Consider the following 14305-nt stretch of genomic DNA (forward strand, 5'->3'; position numbering starts at 1 on the left):
AAGAAATTTTTTCGAGTTTGCTAGGTTTTCTAGGGTTTTTTGGGGTTTCAATTGGGGCTTTTTCCCCTTTCTTTCTCTTTCTAGCTTTCTCTCTCATCTTTTTTATTTTACCACACCTTAATTTATGCTTAGCCTTTAATAACATAGAAAACACAATATTACCTATATATATATATATATATATATATATTAATATATATATATATATATATATATAATATATATATATATATATATATATATATAAGCCAAGAGAGGAGGTGTGGTGTCCTCTTTTGAAGTGACTAAAATACCCTTAATGATCTAATTAATGGAATGAAAAAAATTACAAAAGCAAATCATTTAAAAATTCTCATTCCAACTTGCCATTTAAAACAAGATTAAAATAGTATATGCATCAAATACTTCACTCAAAAATTAAATGGACAAATATTTATACCTTATAAAAAAAATTGGCATACATAACGTGCACATGAAAAGTCTGAACATTCACTACTTTTGATACTCTTTAATTCAGTTTAACCAACTCATTAATTTTGTTCTCTTTGTTCAATATTCATTCACAAAAAATTAATGTTAACAATCACTCACAACTTTTCTATTTTTTTACATTAGCGAATTAATATATCTAAATTCATCTAACTGTTGAATTTTTCACATTTAAGTTTAATCATAAATAAAATACGAATGAAGTATCTAATAGAATAACAAATTTTGAAATTAACGCACGCATCGCGTGCATAGGAAGGCTAGTATATATATAAGCCAAGGGGGGAGGAGGAGCTATGGTGTCCCCCAATGTCTTTTGTTATTCTTACCTAAATATATATATTTAACTAATTATTCAAAATTTGTATAATTATATCCTTTCCTAATTTAAAGACGGGTCAAAATTTCAATAATAAACTAAATAAGCATTAACAATGTAACTTGACATAATGAAAAAAATGGTTACTCAATAAAAAAATTAGAAATTTAATTTGACTACAAAACATTACATATAAATGTTTATCTTAATCTCTAAAAACTTTCTAGATTACAATAGTTTGTATAATAATAATTATAAATCACATTTCTATAATTATATTTTCATGAAATTTATTAAGAATAGACCCAAACAATCGACGCACGTATCGCGTGATATATATATATAACTCTTATGAATAAGTGATGTAACTCCAGCAAAAAAATATTAGAAAAAAAAATTGGGCTCAATTTTTTTTAGGACGGTATAACTCTAATGAACAAGTGTTGTAACTCTAATACAATCGCGTGGTTGAGGTTGATTCTCATTTCTCATGGAAGTAGCATTATATAGGGGCAATACATGAGAATGCTACTTCCATGAGAAATGAGAATCAACCTCAACCACGCGATTGTATTAGAGTTACAACACTTGTTCATTAGATTTATACCGTCCTAAAAAAAATTGAGCCCAATTTTTTTTTCTAATATTTTTTTGTTCGAGTTACATCACTTATTCATAAGAGTTATAGCAAGCAAATTCATTCTCATTTCTCATGTAATTATGCATTCTCATATGAACTCACTTATATATATATATATAATCTCGTATGTGAATTAATAAAATAAGTTTAATTTCCAACCATATGCTTGCATCAATCTTCCAGACAAACATAATATAATCTCATACTCAACATGTTTCATACAACGGCACAAAACATGCAAATCTAACATAATATGAATCATATATGAACCCAAAATAGTTCCTACACATGATACTACATGATTTCCATCCTCAAAATCATGATACTAAGCACATCAACACATAAGTATATACGTACCTTGTGTAGGCAAACTGGGTGGCCATTTTCACAATCTTAAAATTCGCCTACAACGAATTTTTCGCCTAATAAAAATCAACATAACCGAAAATCAATACTCAAATAATTTTCAGAAACTTTAAAATATTTTTAAATTCCTTTAAAAATATTTAAAAGTCTTTTCCATCATTAAAACTTCAATTACTAACACTTCCTAGTATAATACTACTATACTAGTTATTAAAATCTTTAAAACTCTATCAATAATATCCTTTTTGAAATTCTAGCAACATATGATTTGTAAAAACTCCCTTTAAACAAGCTTAAACATACTTTAAATTATAAGGATAATCAACTCCATAGTTTATAACATACTAATATGATTTTCCAATCTTTAACACCCTAAAAATCTATGCTTTGATAATTAAAAATCCAATCTAAATATAATAAATAAATCTGAATTTTTATTTCTTAGATACATAAATTATATAATCTTAGATTCATAATCAGATTATCAAACTAAAGCTTTTAAACATAATCAAACTAAAAACAAATCTTCAAAACACAATCTTTAAATAGAAACTTGAGGAGGAAGAAACGTAATCAAACCAAAACAAAGAGGAAAGAACAAAAGGGCGCCAGTCAAGGGTGGCATTGCAGCAGCACGGTGCGTGGTTGGCGCGGTGGTTTGATGAGGAGGAAAAGTTACTTGTTGAAGAAGAAATCGTTGCTTGGGAAAGAAGCAAGGAAAACCGTGAGAGAGAAAGGAAGAGGAGAGAGGGGCGCCGGTTCTTGGAGTGAGGAGAGAGAAAATATTGTGTGGGCAAAAATTATGAGTTTAATAAATTTATATTTGTGTTTTTCTTGTGGGTTTAGGAAAAGGTAATTGGGCTCAAATAGAGTTTAATGATTTGTAAAATTAATGTTTGGATCTTCCTACATATCTAGAAGTCCTTTTCCTAATCTAAATAGTGTTTGGGTTCTTCAAGCACATTTAGACTCCTTTTTTAAATCCAAAAAGTATTTTAAATGTTTTTCAATGCATGCCTAAACAAAATATTTTAACTTCTTTAAATCCTTAAAATAATTTCTTTGACTTCAAATAGTCAACATTTTAAAGAAATAAATTATTTTAATATACTAAAATTCATAAATTTACGGGGGATTACAGAATGGTGGAGCGTCGTCGTATTGAAAGGACCTTTCAAAGCTATCTGAGTCCAGCTTATCCTGACCTTCGAACCCTAACTCCCCTAACAATCCAAACAATACTGACTAATTAACCATGAAAGTTTCAAGCTTTAAAGCCAAATTGAATCAAATTGTAAGCAATTAAGCATGAAATTTGTAATGGGGGTGAGGTATTAGAGGAGTGAGAAACCTAACATGTAAGAGTAAAGGTAGAAGAAGAGTTCAGAGATTGTGAAACGGAAATAAAACCGAAGAACTCAAATTGTTAACCTAGAGAAGAAGAGTTCTCAGATCTGAACCTGGAGCCTCCCGTAAGTATTTTTGGTTGCGTTTCTTGTGACGATTGGTGTTCGACCGAGCCACGGGGTTGACTAGCAGACTCAGGCGGTGGCTTGCGAATGTCGTTTGAGAGAGTTGGAGAGAGATTTCATCTTTGTTAGTTAATTAGGTTTAGCGATTCTTTTGTGTGCAGGTGAGATCAGAAAGGAAGGACCGAAGGAGTGAAAAAGAGCAAAATGGGGAAGACTCAGGAGAGAAAAGATAGGAACCACACGCAAAAAACACAAAAGATAGGGGAAGAGGATAGAAACAAAACATCGTGCGGCTGAGATGAAGGCTCAAATGGAGGGGTGAGATTGCAGACCACGTGCACACCACATGGGAAGCTTGTGAACAATAAATTACGGGCTTTTGTGACTCATAACACTGTTCCTTTGACTAGTAGCAACACTTCCAACTTTTAAAAGGTTAAGAATTAATGATATATTTAAATAGATATTATAAATTATAGATGAAGAAAACACATTAATAATCAAATAACTGTATTGAATATTGCTAAATCGCGAGTGTGGAATGAATTTACGAAACGATAATTGGTAGAGCCGGATTACATCACAAGTTCACAACAAACAAAAAAGACGAAGAATTGTAGCTTAACCAAAAAGTTCCCCTTACCTACTCCATCAAATAATGGCTGGTTAGAAACCATCTATCCATTAATCAATGATCTCAATGAGCAATTTAATGCTTTCACGCTTTACTACTCTAAAAATGGCGGATCGCATCTTTGCTCTCACCTTCTTCATAATATCAGGACTTATCATCTGCTACGCAATCTTATCAATATCACACAACTTCACTGATAAAAATCCCATCAGGGTTGCATCTGACGGTCTACATCACTTCCAATCCTCTGCTCTCCCTTCTAAATCCCCCAGGTTTTTCTCTCTATACTTTTCAACTTTAGTTTATCGCAATATTTTTGTTTACTTCACTTCTTAGAATGTGTTAATTTTTCATTCATTCATTCATTTACCACCCTAATTTACCATACTTTCTGTCATCCATACTGTAGTACCCAAAATTTATTAAAAGGTTTATTGTGCATCTAATCATGAGCGTAAATTTTTATAAATGTGAAGATTTGTTGGGTGTTAGTGACAGAAAATTGATAGCCATTGCTAGAGCCTACATGTGTTTGACTTTTCCCGAGGGGAGGGGGAGTTGTTGCTACTTGCTATAAAGACAAATAAACAAACAACAAAAGTTACACGTTTTGTTTGGTTTTTTTAAAAAAATAAAATAAAAAAAATACTCAACTAACCCCTTAAAAAAATACTACTCTTGTTTCGGTTCGAAACGGTTAGCGTCCTCGCAAGAGTCCGCCAAGTCTTGAGAGCTCACGTCCTTGCTGGAAAGCTGCACAGGATGCAAACGTAAACTACCCTCGGGGTGGTTTTGAGGAAACCCCCTCCGACGCTCAAGTCAGATATTTGGACCAATAGGATGTAGAGAGAGAAAAGAGAGAGAGAGATAAGCTATTTTTAGTGTGTAAGAGAATGTACCTGCAGAATAGTACCATTGGGGTATTTATAGAAGTACTATTCCTCTGACAGTACGTATGATCCTTTGACACGTGTAGGGCTATGACGCATTTGACAGGTGGGAAGATTCCCTCTATTTTGTCTTGTTAGGCGTCCGCCAACACTCCCGGTCCCAGGTGATGAACTGGCTCGAAAGATCCCTTTAATGGTTTTATCGCACTCGCGTCCATAGGTACATTCGCGGTCGCTAGTGAGAAGGCCGTTAATGAACTTGGGTTATACCCATACAACTAGCCCCCCAGCATCTTTTGTGGTCGCGACCACTGGAGATGTTGTCGGATGGACGCGGACATTTTTGTGACGGTATTTTTATATTTCTTTTTACTTTTATTTTGATCTTTTATCCTTTCTTAGTGGGGTAGGTTTGTGGGGTGCCACGTGTCGTCGTAGGGAGTTGAAGGATTTCGAAAAGTTAATGATTACCTTTTCCGAAAATCCGCCCAAATGCTTTACTAGGTTTTAATGTAGGCTTGACACTTGGCACGTATCTGAGAGGAAGTTGAAGAGTTTACTCGATCTTAACCGCTCATCCTGGTATAAAAACAAAAGGCGGTTTTTATTTCTGACTTTTTATCTCATTTTTCAAAGAGCTTCCTCCTTCCTTACTTTTACTCTCTGGCAAAAACCTCCATAACCAAAGCTTACATTGCTCTAAAGCTTGCTTTTTAGTGCTCCGTTGCCACCAAAAAGCCCGTCACTTTCTTGGTTTTCTTCTTCCGATTCCGGTGACACTCAGGATTTCGCTTTTTCTTGACTTGTATTTTCCGGGTTTTACCTTGCTTTGGTTTTCGTGATTTTTCGGTGGTTTTCCGGTCCAAGGTCTCAGCTTTTGGTGTTTTGGAGTTTTATCTGTCTTTTCGGCAAGTTTCGCTCCCTGTCTCTTCTCTTTTTTCGGCGATTTTACACTTCCAGGTAATTACATACTTCTTCCCTCATTTCCGTTTCTTTTTCTTGTGTTTGCCATGTCGGACCAATCTGATAGCCAAAATGCCTTCAATGAGGTTTTTATGATTGAAAGTGACCCTTCTTCCCCCTCTATTGACCAAGCCTATGAGTCTGACCCTAGCCCTGTGGGAAGAACTAGGTTGTTGGCGGACATACCCCCTACTGTTGATAGAGAAAAAGAGTTGAGGTCTAAGTTCCTTAACGACCCTGCTACTCCTGAGGAGCAAAATCTGACTTTGAAATATCTGAATGCTAGCCAGAGTGGTGATAAGCAGACGCTTAGGGAACTTAGGCATCAGATTTTAGCTAGGCGCACCCGTAGGCACCCGCCAACAGATGCCGTCCCTGGTCTTGATGTCCTTCCTCTTAGGGAACATGCTTGGTTAGATAGCTTGGCGGATGCGGGGGTTAGAGTTTCGTCCGACTTTTACGACCGTTTGCAGGAGTGCACCACTCCTAACCCCCCTATTGTTGATTTAGGTGACGACAGTGCTTCACCTGCTATGGCCCAAGAGGACAATACTGAGGTTGTTTATCAGCGTCGCACTGGAGTGGCGGCTTCCAAAGCCCCAATGGTTGAAGAGAGTTCTCGGTCGGGCCGAGAGGGGGATGATGAGGTGGGTCCTGGAACCAATGCTGTCTGGCTTCCTGAGGACGCCTGTAATGGTCCTCTTTCTGTAGTGATAGATGAGTCCTGGCGTCGAGAGGCTTTGGAGTTGCATTATCCCCGGGTGGCCCGGGATTTATACCACATGCCGGCCCCTTACCGATTGATTGTGCCGTCAGAAGGATCTATTATAACGGACTGTCCTCCCGGTCATGTGGCCGTTTACACACATCACTTCGAGTTTGGTCTCCGTTTTCCTCTGGATTCCTTTTTGGTGGAGATTTTGAATGCCTTCAACGTTTGCTTGGCCCAACTGACTCCTCTGGCCGTCCGCAACCTTATTGCGTATATATGGGTGATACGCTTTCTGGACTTTCCCCCTACCCTCAATTTGTTCCGCCATCTTCATTGGTTGAAGAAGAACGGGTCCTCCCGTCTGGCTGGATGGTGGTCTCTTATGACGGCTGATAAGAAGATGACGGTTCAGCCCAAGATGACCAGCCTGAAAGGCTGGCAGGATGCCTTCTTCTGGGTACGGGTGCCGGACGACTCCCTGTACGCCGCCATTTTACTGAACCTGCTCCGCATATGGAGCACTTGACTCTGAAGCCGCTAACTGGGGAAGAGTTAGCGGCTTATGATTACTTTGATTCGGTCGATTACGATATCACTTATGAGGATGGGAGAGTTGTTAAGTCTAAAGAGCCTTCAACCTGGCTTCCCCATACGAAGTACATCTTGGGGACAAGCCCTTGTCGGCTCTCTTATTGTCTCCTGCCCATGAGAATGGTAAGTAATGTTGTCGGATTGGTCCGTTTGATGGCGGCAACATATGTATAAGATTATTATGTTCATTTTATACATGCACATATATATATTTAATCGTCCTGATGATGTCTTTTCCCTTCTTTTTTTTTTTTTTTTTTTTTTTTCGCAGGTCTTGGCTGCCTTGATCTTGACATTCTTGGCGTCGACGACGACTATAAACCACTAACACATTTACCTGCTCCTCCTCCTTCCGACTACCTGACAATGCACAGTGCTACCAATGGTCGCGGGGAGGGAACCGTCATGGCCCCCAAACCGCTCCGAGAAGGGGTCGTGGCGCGTCACCAGCACTCGCGTCCCTGTGGTTGCAGCCACTTCTGCTGCCAACTCACCTACCGTCCCCTTGAGGTCCTCCACCACCAGGACCGTCACCAGGGGTGGCACTTTGAATAGGAGGCGCTCCCGGGAACAAGCTGCTGAGGACTCTGCCGCCAACAAGAGGTAGGCAGTAGAGGGCCCATCTGTCAATGAAGTCCTTGTTGAGGACTTGGATCCTTCTGCTGAGGAAGTACGAGATGAGGGCGCCACTGCTCCTGGTGCCGGCACAGCTGTGGGTGGTTCTCTGGTATCTCAAAACACTTCTTCTATTAAGGAGAAGTTGAGAGAGCTGATTGCCACTCCTAGCTTCCTCTCCAACCTTTCTCCTGGGATCTTTTATAGGTTCAGGGAATGGATTGAGAAGAAGGAGGTGCCGTTAAGCGACACGGTGGCGGCCGCTTTCGCTCCTCAGGCTGTGACCCCTGGCAAGATCTATCAGCCAAATTGGGACGTTAGGGAGGATGAATCCTTGTACTCTGACATCCCTGAGAACGGTGGCATTCTTGCCTACCGTATTCTCAAGGGTATGCAGCTGCCCTTGGATCGCCCTTCAGGCTCTCTGAAGACTCCTGCTGCTAGGCTGGCTCATGACCAGTTAGTGGTATGATTTTAACTCTTCTCTTTCTTTTTTTTCTTTTTTTTTTTTTTTTTGTTTTTGCTAACGTCCCTTATTTTCTTTCATAGGCCAACAATGCTGCTATCGAGCTGATAGAGCAGTACTTGGAGTACCAGAGGCTGGCGGACTCCTACAAAACCTCGCTGGAGACTTGCCAGGAGTTACTTCAGGAGGCCGAGAAGAAGGTGGCGCCTCTAGAGGATGAAGTGGCGACCTTGAGGGACAGGGCGTCACTCCTGGAAGAGACTGAAGAGAATGTTAAAGCTCTGACTAAGGCGGTGGAGGTCGCTAATAATGAGAAAGAGATTGCTGTTCTGGACGCCTCCGCCGCTGAGGCTCGGGGGCCGCCAACGCTGTTGCTGAGTTCAAAGCGTCCGATGAGTATGTGGCGGAGCTGCATAAGAGATATGACGGTGGCTGGGCCGCTGCTATGAGATGTGTCTGCAAAACCGTTCCAGGCTTTGACTGGAACGTTATTGAGGATGCTCATGCGGCGGGCCAACATCTGTCACCTTTTGAGGGGGATCCTAACTTTGCGGATGAGGACGCCATAGCAGATGTGGATCCTCGGGAGCCCACGACGCCAGGACCTCATGCCCCTTGAAGCTTTTGGCGGCCATCTACGGTCTTCCTGCTCTTCAAACAGTCTTTAGTTTTTGTTTTTTGCATCCGAGTTTGTAATATCTTTTTTGAACTATTGGTGTTGTAACTCGCCCTTTGGTGGCGCCTTGAACTATTACTTTGTTTTATTTCTCTAAGTACTTTTTGCTATGACTAAAAGCCTTTTTTCATATTGGCCGCCATAATTTTTTTTGTAGTTGGCCGCCAAGCCAGTAGCTTTTAATCTATGAAAAGTACTTTAAAGTCTGATTGTTTGTTTTTGCTTATCGTCCGTATGCTGATGTGACCGTCAATATATTTTTAGCCTGTTATATGGCTTTAGGTTGTGTGCCAGGTCTGTCATATGACCGTTAATGTACTTAGCCTGTTATATGGCTTTAGTTTTGTGGCTAGGTCTGTCATATGACCGTTAATGCACTTAGCCTGTTATATGGCTTTAGTTTTGTGCTAGGTCTGTCATATGACCGTTAATGCACTTAGCCTGTTATATGGCTTTAGTTTTGTGCTAGGTCTGTCATATGACCGTTAATGCACTTAGCCTGTTATATGGCTTTAGTTTGTGTGCTAGGTCTGTCATATGACCGTTAATGCACTTAGCCTGTTATATGGCTTTAGTTTGTGTGCTAGGTCTGTCATATGACCGTTAATGCACTTACTTTTTTCGACAAAGATACGATACAATAAAAACAAAGAATTTATCAGGACGCTAGTGAGGTTTTATTATCTGTGTAATTCAATCAAGGGCTCTTGGCCAATTACAATTATTGCCTACACATAATATTTTTCAGAACATCCGCATTCCAGCAATTCTTGAGTTTTTCCGTCCATATCTTTAAGGATAAAGGAACCGGGGCCTATTCTTCTAGCGATTATGTACGGCCTTCCCAGTTGCAGTTAGCTTCCCCTCAGCATGCGCTTTACCAGTGGCGGCTGTTCTCCTGAGGACGAGATCATTGACCTCCAGCTGTCTTTCCCAGACTCTCTTGTTGTAGGCCTTGCTAATTCTGTTCTTATAAGCAGCTGCTCTTAATTCCGCCATGAGCCTTACCTCGGGTAAGAAATCCAGACTTTCTTGAGAGCCTGCTCATTCGCGTCTAGATCCTGATGTTTCACCCGGTATGAGGGCAGACCCACCTCGACCGGCAACACTGCTTCTGCCCGAAAGCCAGTTTGAAAGGATTTTCGCCCGTCGCTTCTTTTTCTGTTGTTCTGTTCGACCATAGGACGGCAGGCACCATATCTGCCCATTTTCCCTTAAATTCATCCAGCTTCTTCTTTAGGGCGTTTAGGATTTGTTTATTCGCGGCCTCCGCCTGGCCATTGCTTTGTGGGTGGCACACAGCTGAGTATGCGAATTTTACTCTGTACTCTGTCAGGAAAGCTTGAATTGGACGACAGTCGAACTGGACGCCATGGTCAAAACAATAGCCATGGGATCCCAATCTTGTCATTATATTCTGCCAAATGAATCTCTTGACTTGGTGGGCTTTAATTTGAACTGTCGGTTCTGCTTCTATCCACTTTGTGAAATAATCTATGCCCACTATCAAGAACTTCCTTCCCCCATTCGCTTTTGTAAACGGCCCCAGGATATCCATCCCCACTGCGCAAAGGGATGGGCAAAAATATGGGCTGCAGATCATTGGCTGGTCTGTTGATGACGGGAGCAAATCTTTGACATTATCACATTTTTTGACATAGCTCTGAGCATCCGCCAGCATGGTTGGCCAGTAGAAACCTGCCCTTAGCGCCTTTAACGCTAAAGCTTTTCCTCCGATGTGATTGCCGCAAATGCCTCATGTATTTCTCCAGTATCTCTTCGCTTCCCATGCCGTTGCGCATTTAGTAGAGGCAGGCTAAATGACTTTCTGTACAGCTCATCCCTGTATATGATGTACCAGTTTGCCTGTCGTCTTAACTTCTTCGCGGCGAAGGGATTGCTTGGGAGCACCCCAGTCAGTTTGTACGCCACCAACTCACTGAACCATTCCCCCTGCCGGTTTACCATGTTGACGGTCACAATCTCTTCTAAAATGCTCTTATCTTTTTGCATGTCTATGGTGACCGTCCTTTCGACGTTGAATGAATTGGAGCTGGCTAGCTTAGAAAGAGCATCTGCTTTTGCGTTCTCCGCCCGTGGTATGGCCTGCACCTCAAAACGCCGAAGTTGGGCTATCAATTTCTTTGCCTTCTGCACATACTTCGCCATGTTCGCCCCTCTAACTTCAAAGTCCCCTTTTAGCTGGCCGCTAACCAATTGAGAATCAGTCTTTAGTAGTACTTGCTGGGCGCCAGCCGCCAAGCACATTCTCAGATCAGCTATGGCTGCTTCATATTCCGCTTCGTTGTTTGATGCTGGAAACCGAATCTGATAGCGTACTGGAAAGTGTTACCTTCCGGGCTTGTCATTACTATACCGGCTCCTGAGCCGCTATCAGCAGCGGATCCATCCACCTCCAACAGCCAACTTTCTTTCTGCTCTATTTCTTCCTCTTCATACGAGGCCTCCACCATGAAATCCGCCAAGGCCTGAGCTTTAATGGCGGTTCTGGGCTTGTACTGAATATCATACTCGGATAGCTCTACGGCCCATTTCAGCAGACGACCCGAGCTATCCATTTTCTGAAGAGCTTTTTCCAGTGGTTGATTTGTGAGCACCTGGATGGGATGACAATCGAAGTATGGCCTGAGTTTCCTGGCTGCTATGATGACCGCCAAGGCCATCTTTTCTACCAACTGGTAACGGCTTTCTGGGCCGTTAAGGATATGGCTTATAAAGTATATGGGGCACTGTCGTTTCTCCTTTCCACCAATAGTACGGCCGCGACCGTCTTTGGTGACGCTGAACATACAACTGCAGTACGTCCCCTGTTTCTGGTCTTGTGATTGTAGGTAATTTTTTCAAGTGCTCTTTCACAGCCGCGAAAGCTTTGCTCTGGTCTTCCCCATTCGAACTTTCTGTTTCCCCTTAACAAAGCGAAAAAAGGCAAGGCCTTGTCGGCTGACTTGGAAATAAATCGAGTAAGTGATGCCATTCTCCCTGTTAACCTCTGGATGTCTTTCACCCCCTTAGGTTCTGGCAAGGTCATGATTGCCTGAATCTTTTCCGGATTTGCATCTATTCCTCTTTTGCTGACAAGGAAACCAAGAAACTTCCCAGCCTTTACCCCGAACACACATTTTTTAGGATTAAGCTTCATCTGATACCTTCTCAGCGTTCTAAAGTTTCAGCCAAATCCTCAGGTGCTCGCGGTCAGATTTCTTTTGACAATGGAGTCGTCAACATAAGCTTCTATGTTTCTGCCTCTCTGATCGCAAATACCTTATCGACCAACTTCTGGTAAGTGGCTCCGGCATTACGAAGCCCAAAAGGCATCGCCTTGTAGTTGAACTCCACAATCTGTTATAAATGCCGTCTTCTTTCTATCTGCTTCAAGTAAACTGATTTGATGATATCCTGAGAATGCATCCATAAAGCTGAGCAGAGCATGGCCACTAGTAGAATCTACTAGCTGGTCTATCCTAGGCAAAGGATAGCAGTCTTTTGGGCAGGCCCTATTGAGATCCGTGAAGTCCACGCACATTCTCCACTGGCCGTTCGCTTTCTTTACCATAACGACGTTAGCCAACCATTCTGGGTAGTCACATGGCTCGATAAATCCTGCCGCTAACAATTTATCTACTTCCTCTTTTATGGCTTTATTCTTGTCTGCCGAAAAATTTCTTTTCTTCTGCTTGATTGGCGGACGGCACATCCACATTTAAGCGGTGGACAATTACAGAGGGATCTATCCCTGGCATCTCATCAGCGGAGAACGCGAAGACGTCTGCATTCTCTCTTAAAAGTGCTACCAAATTGACCCTCACCTCCGGATCTATATCCGTCCCTACAGCCACCGTCCTCGTCGGATCTTCTGCTAGCATTTCTTGTTGAGTTTCCCCATCAGGCTTCGGCCTTGGCGTATCCTCTGGCCTGGCCTCTAACTCCTCCATTGATATTTCCATCATCTCCTCATCTTTTTCTGTCCCTTTCTCTCCTTGTTCATTCATCGCGGCCCTTCTTTGAGCCCTTCTTTGCTTTCTCCCGGGTGGATTTGCTTCTTCCACTGGCATCCTCCTAGCCGGCTGTTTCAAGGTTGTCAAGTAGCATGATTTTGCTGCTCCTGATTTCCCCTTAGCTTAGCTGTCATCCCTTCATTAGTGACATACAGCATTGTCAGATGATAAGTGGAAACGAACCTTGGACATCATGTATCAGGGGCGTCCTACTATGGCGTTGTAGGCCCCGGACGTCTACCACCAGAAATTCAGTCATGATATCTCGGACTTCATGCCGTCTCCTATCCGGACCGGGAGGCTCACCAAACCCTCTGGAGTTACAGACGCCCCGGTGAATCCAATCACAGGATATCGGACTGGCTTCAAGTATTCTCGTCCTATCATCAATTTTTCGAACGTTGAGAGATACAGGATGTTAGCTGACTTCCACCGTCTACCAGGATCCTTGGACCAAACAATTCGAAATTCTTAAAGTGACCACCAATGGGTCATATGAGGGAAGACCACATGCTCTGCGTCTTTCAGCGTGAAAGTCATTGCCGGCATGGCTGGCGGATGCCTCCACTTCATGCTCTCATTGAAATTGACTTGGTGCCTGAATTCCTTCAGGCTGGCTTTGGCTCCATTCACACTACCTCCATGAATAGTGCCATGATGATGAATTATATCTTATTGAACGTTTTTGTGACTGGTTTCACCAGATCTCCCTTTCGTTTGTGCTTTATATTGGCTAAATAGCCCCTTCTCAACAAATCTTCTAGATTTCTTTCAAGTGACGACAATCTTCCGTGACATGGCCGTGATCCCCATGGAAATCACACCATTTGCTTTTATCACGATTTTTGTGGAACATATTTAGGACGCTGCCATTTGTCGCTATCCTTGTTCTTCAAAAAGATCTGACTTCTTGAGGTAGTCAGTTGGGTGTACGCGTCAAATCTTCTCTGCGCTCACCTCCTTCCCGAACATTCCTCTCACGATCCCTACGATCGCGGTCATACCTTTCGCCATCCCTTTCTCGTTCATCTCCTCTTTTTACCATATGCGACTCTTGTCGTCTATCATCTCGGGCGCGATCAGATTCACGGCCCTTATCTTTCTTTTGCTTATCCTCTTTCTTCTCAGATTCACGGTTACCCACAGCTTTGTCAAACTCTTCCCCTCTGATATAATCATTTGCTTTACCCAGGACGGGACCCAGAGTGGTGTAAGATTTACGACCCAGATAATTTCGAAATGGTGACCCCTCCTTGAGGCCAGTCATCAAGGCTAGCACCGCTACATCTTGCTGTAAGCGTGGAATTGAAACGGCTTCAACATTAAAGCGACCGATATAGTCCCTTAAACTTTCATTTGCCCCCTGCTTGACAGACAATAACTCTCCCGTAGTACGCTCGCGGCGCCTATTACTGACGAAAGTGAGTACTGAATGTGGACGACAACTGGGAGAAGC

The 14305-nt window shown here is 42.0% G+C and overlaps 2 protein-coding genes across 3 annotated transcripts in view; both read left to right on the plus strand.

Annotated features, from left to right (window-relative positions):
• Positions 1-3810: 3810 nt before the first annotated feature.
• LOC104885054 (GDSL esterase/lipase At1g28570) overlaps positions 3811-14305 on the plus strand; it is a 34103-nt gene continuing 23608 nt past the window's right edge. For both annotated transcript variants that reach the window (XM_057391076.1, XM_057391077.1), the window contains exon 1: positions 3811-4192. In XM_057391076.1, coding sequence (XP_057247059.1) covers positions 3978-4192 — 215 coding nt within the window. In that variant the 5' untranslated portion in view covers positions 3811-3977. The remainder of the gene's footprint in view (positions 4193-14305) is intronic.
• LOC130589645 (uncharacterized) lies at positions 4199-8384 on the plus strand. The gene is made up of 2 exons (XM_057391078.1): positions 4199-7199; positions 7348-8384. Exon 1 carries the CDS (start codon positions 5821-5823, stop codon positions 7009-7011), a length of 1191 nt encoding a protein of 396 aa, XP_057247061.1. The 5' UTR covers positions 4199-5820; the 3' UTR covers positions 7012-7199; positions 7348-8384.

Source organism: Beta vulgaris, chromosome 8 (genome assembly GCF_026745355.1).
Source record: "Beta vulgaris subsp. vulgaris cultivar EL10 chromosome 8, EL10.2, whole genome shotgun sequence".
Classification (NCBI taxonomy): domain Eukaryota; kingdom Viridiplantae; phylum Streptophyta; class Magnoliopsida; order Caryophyllales; family Amaranthaceae; genus Beta; species Beta vulgaris.

Bases quoted from the DNA above. Each gene is read 5' to 3' on its own strand.
- LOC130589645 (XM_057391078.1), top strand. From the start codon at position 5,821: ATGTCGGACCAATCTGATAGCCAAAATGCCTTCAATGAGGTTTTTATG.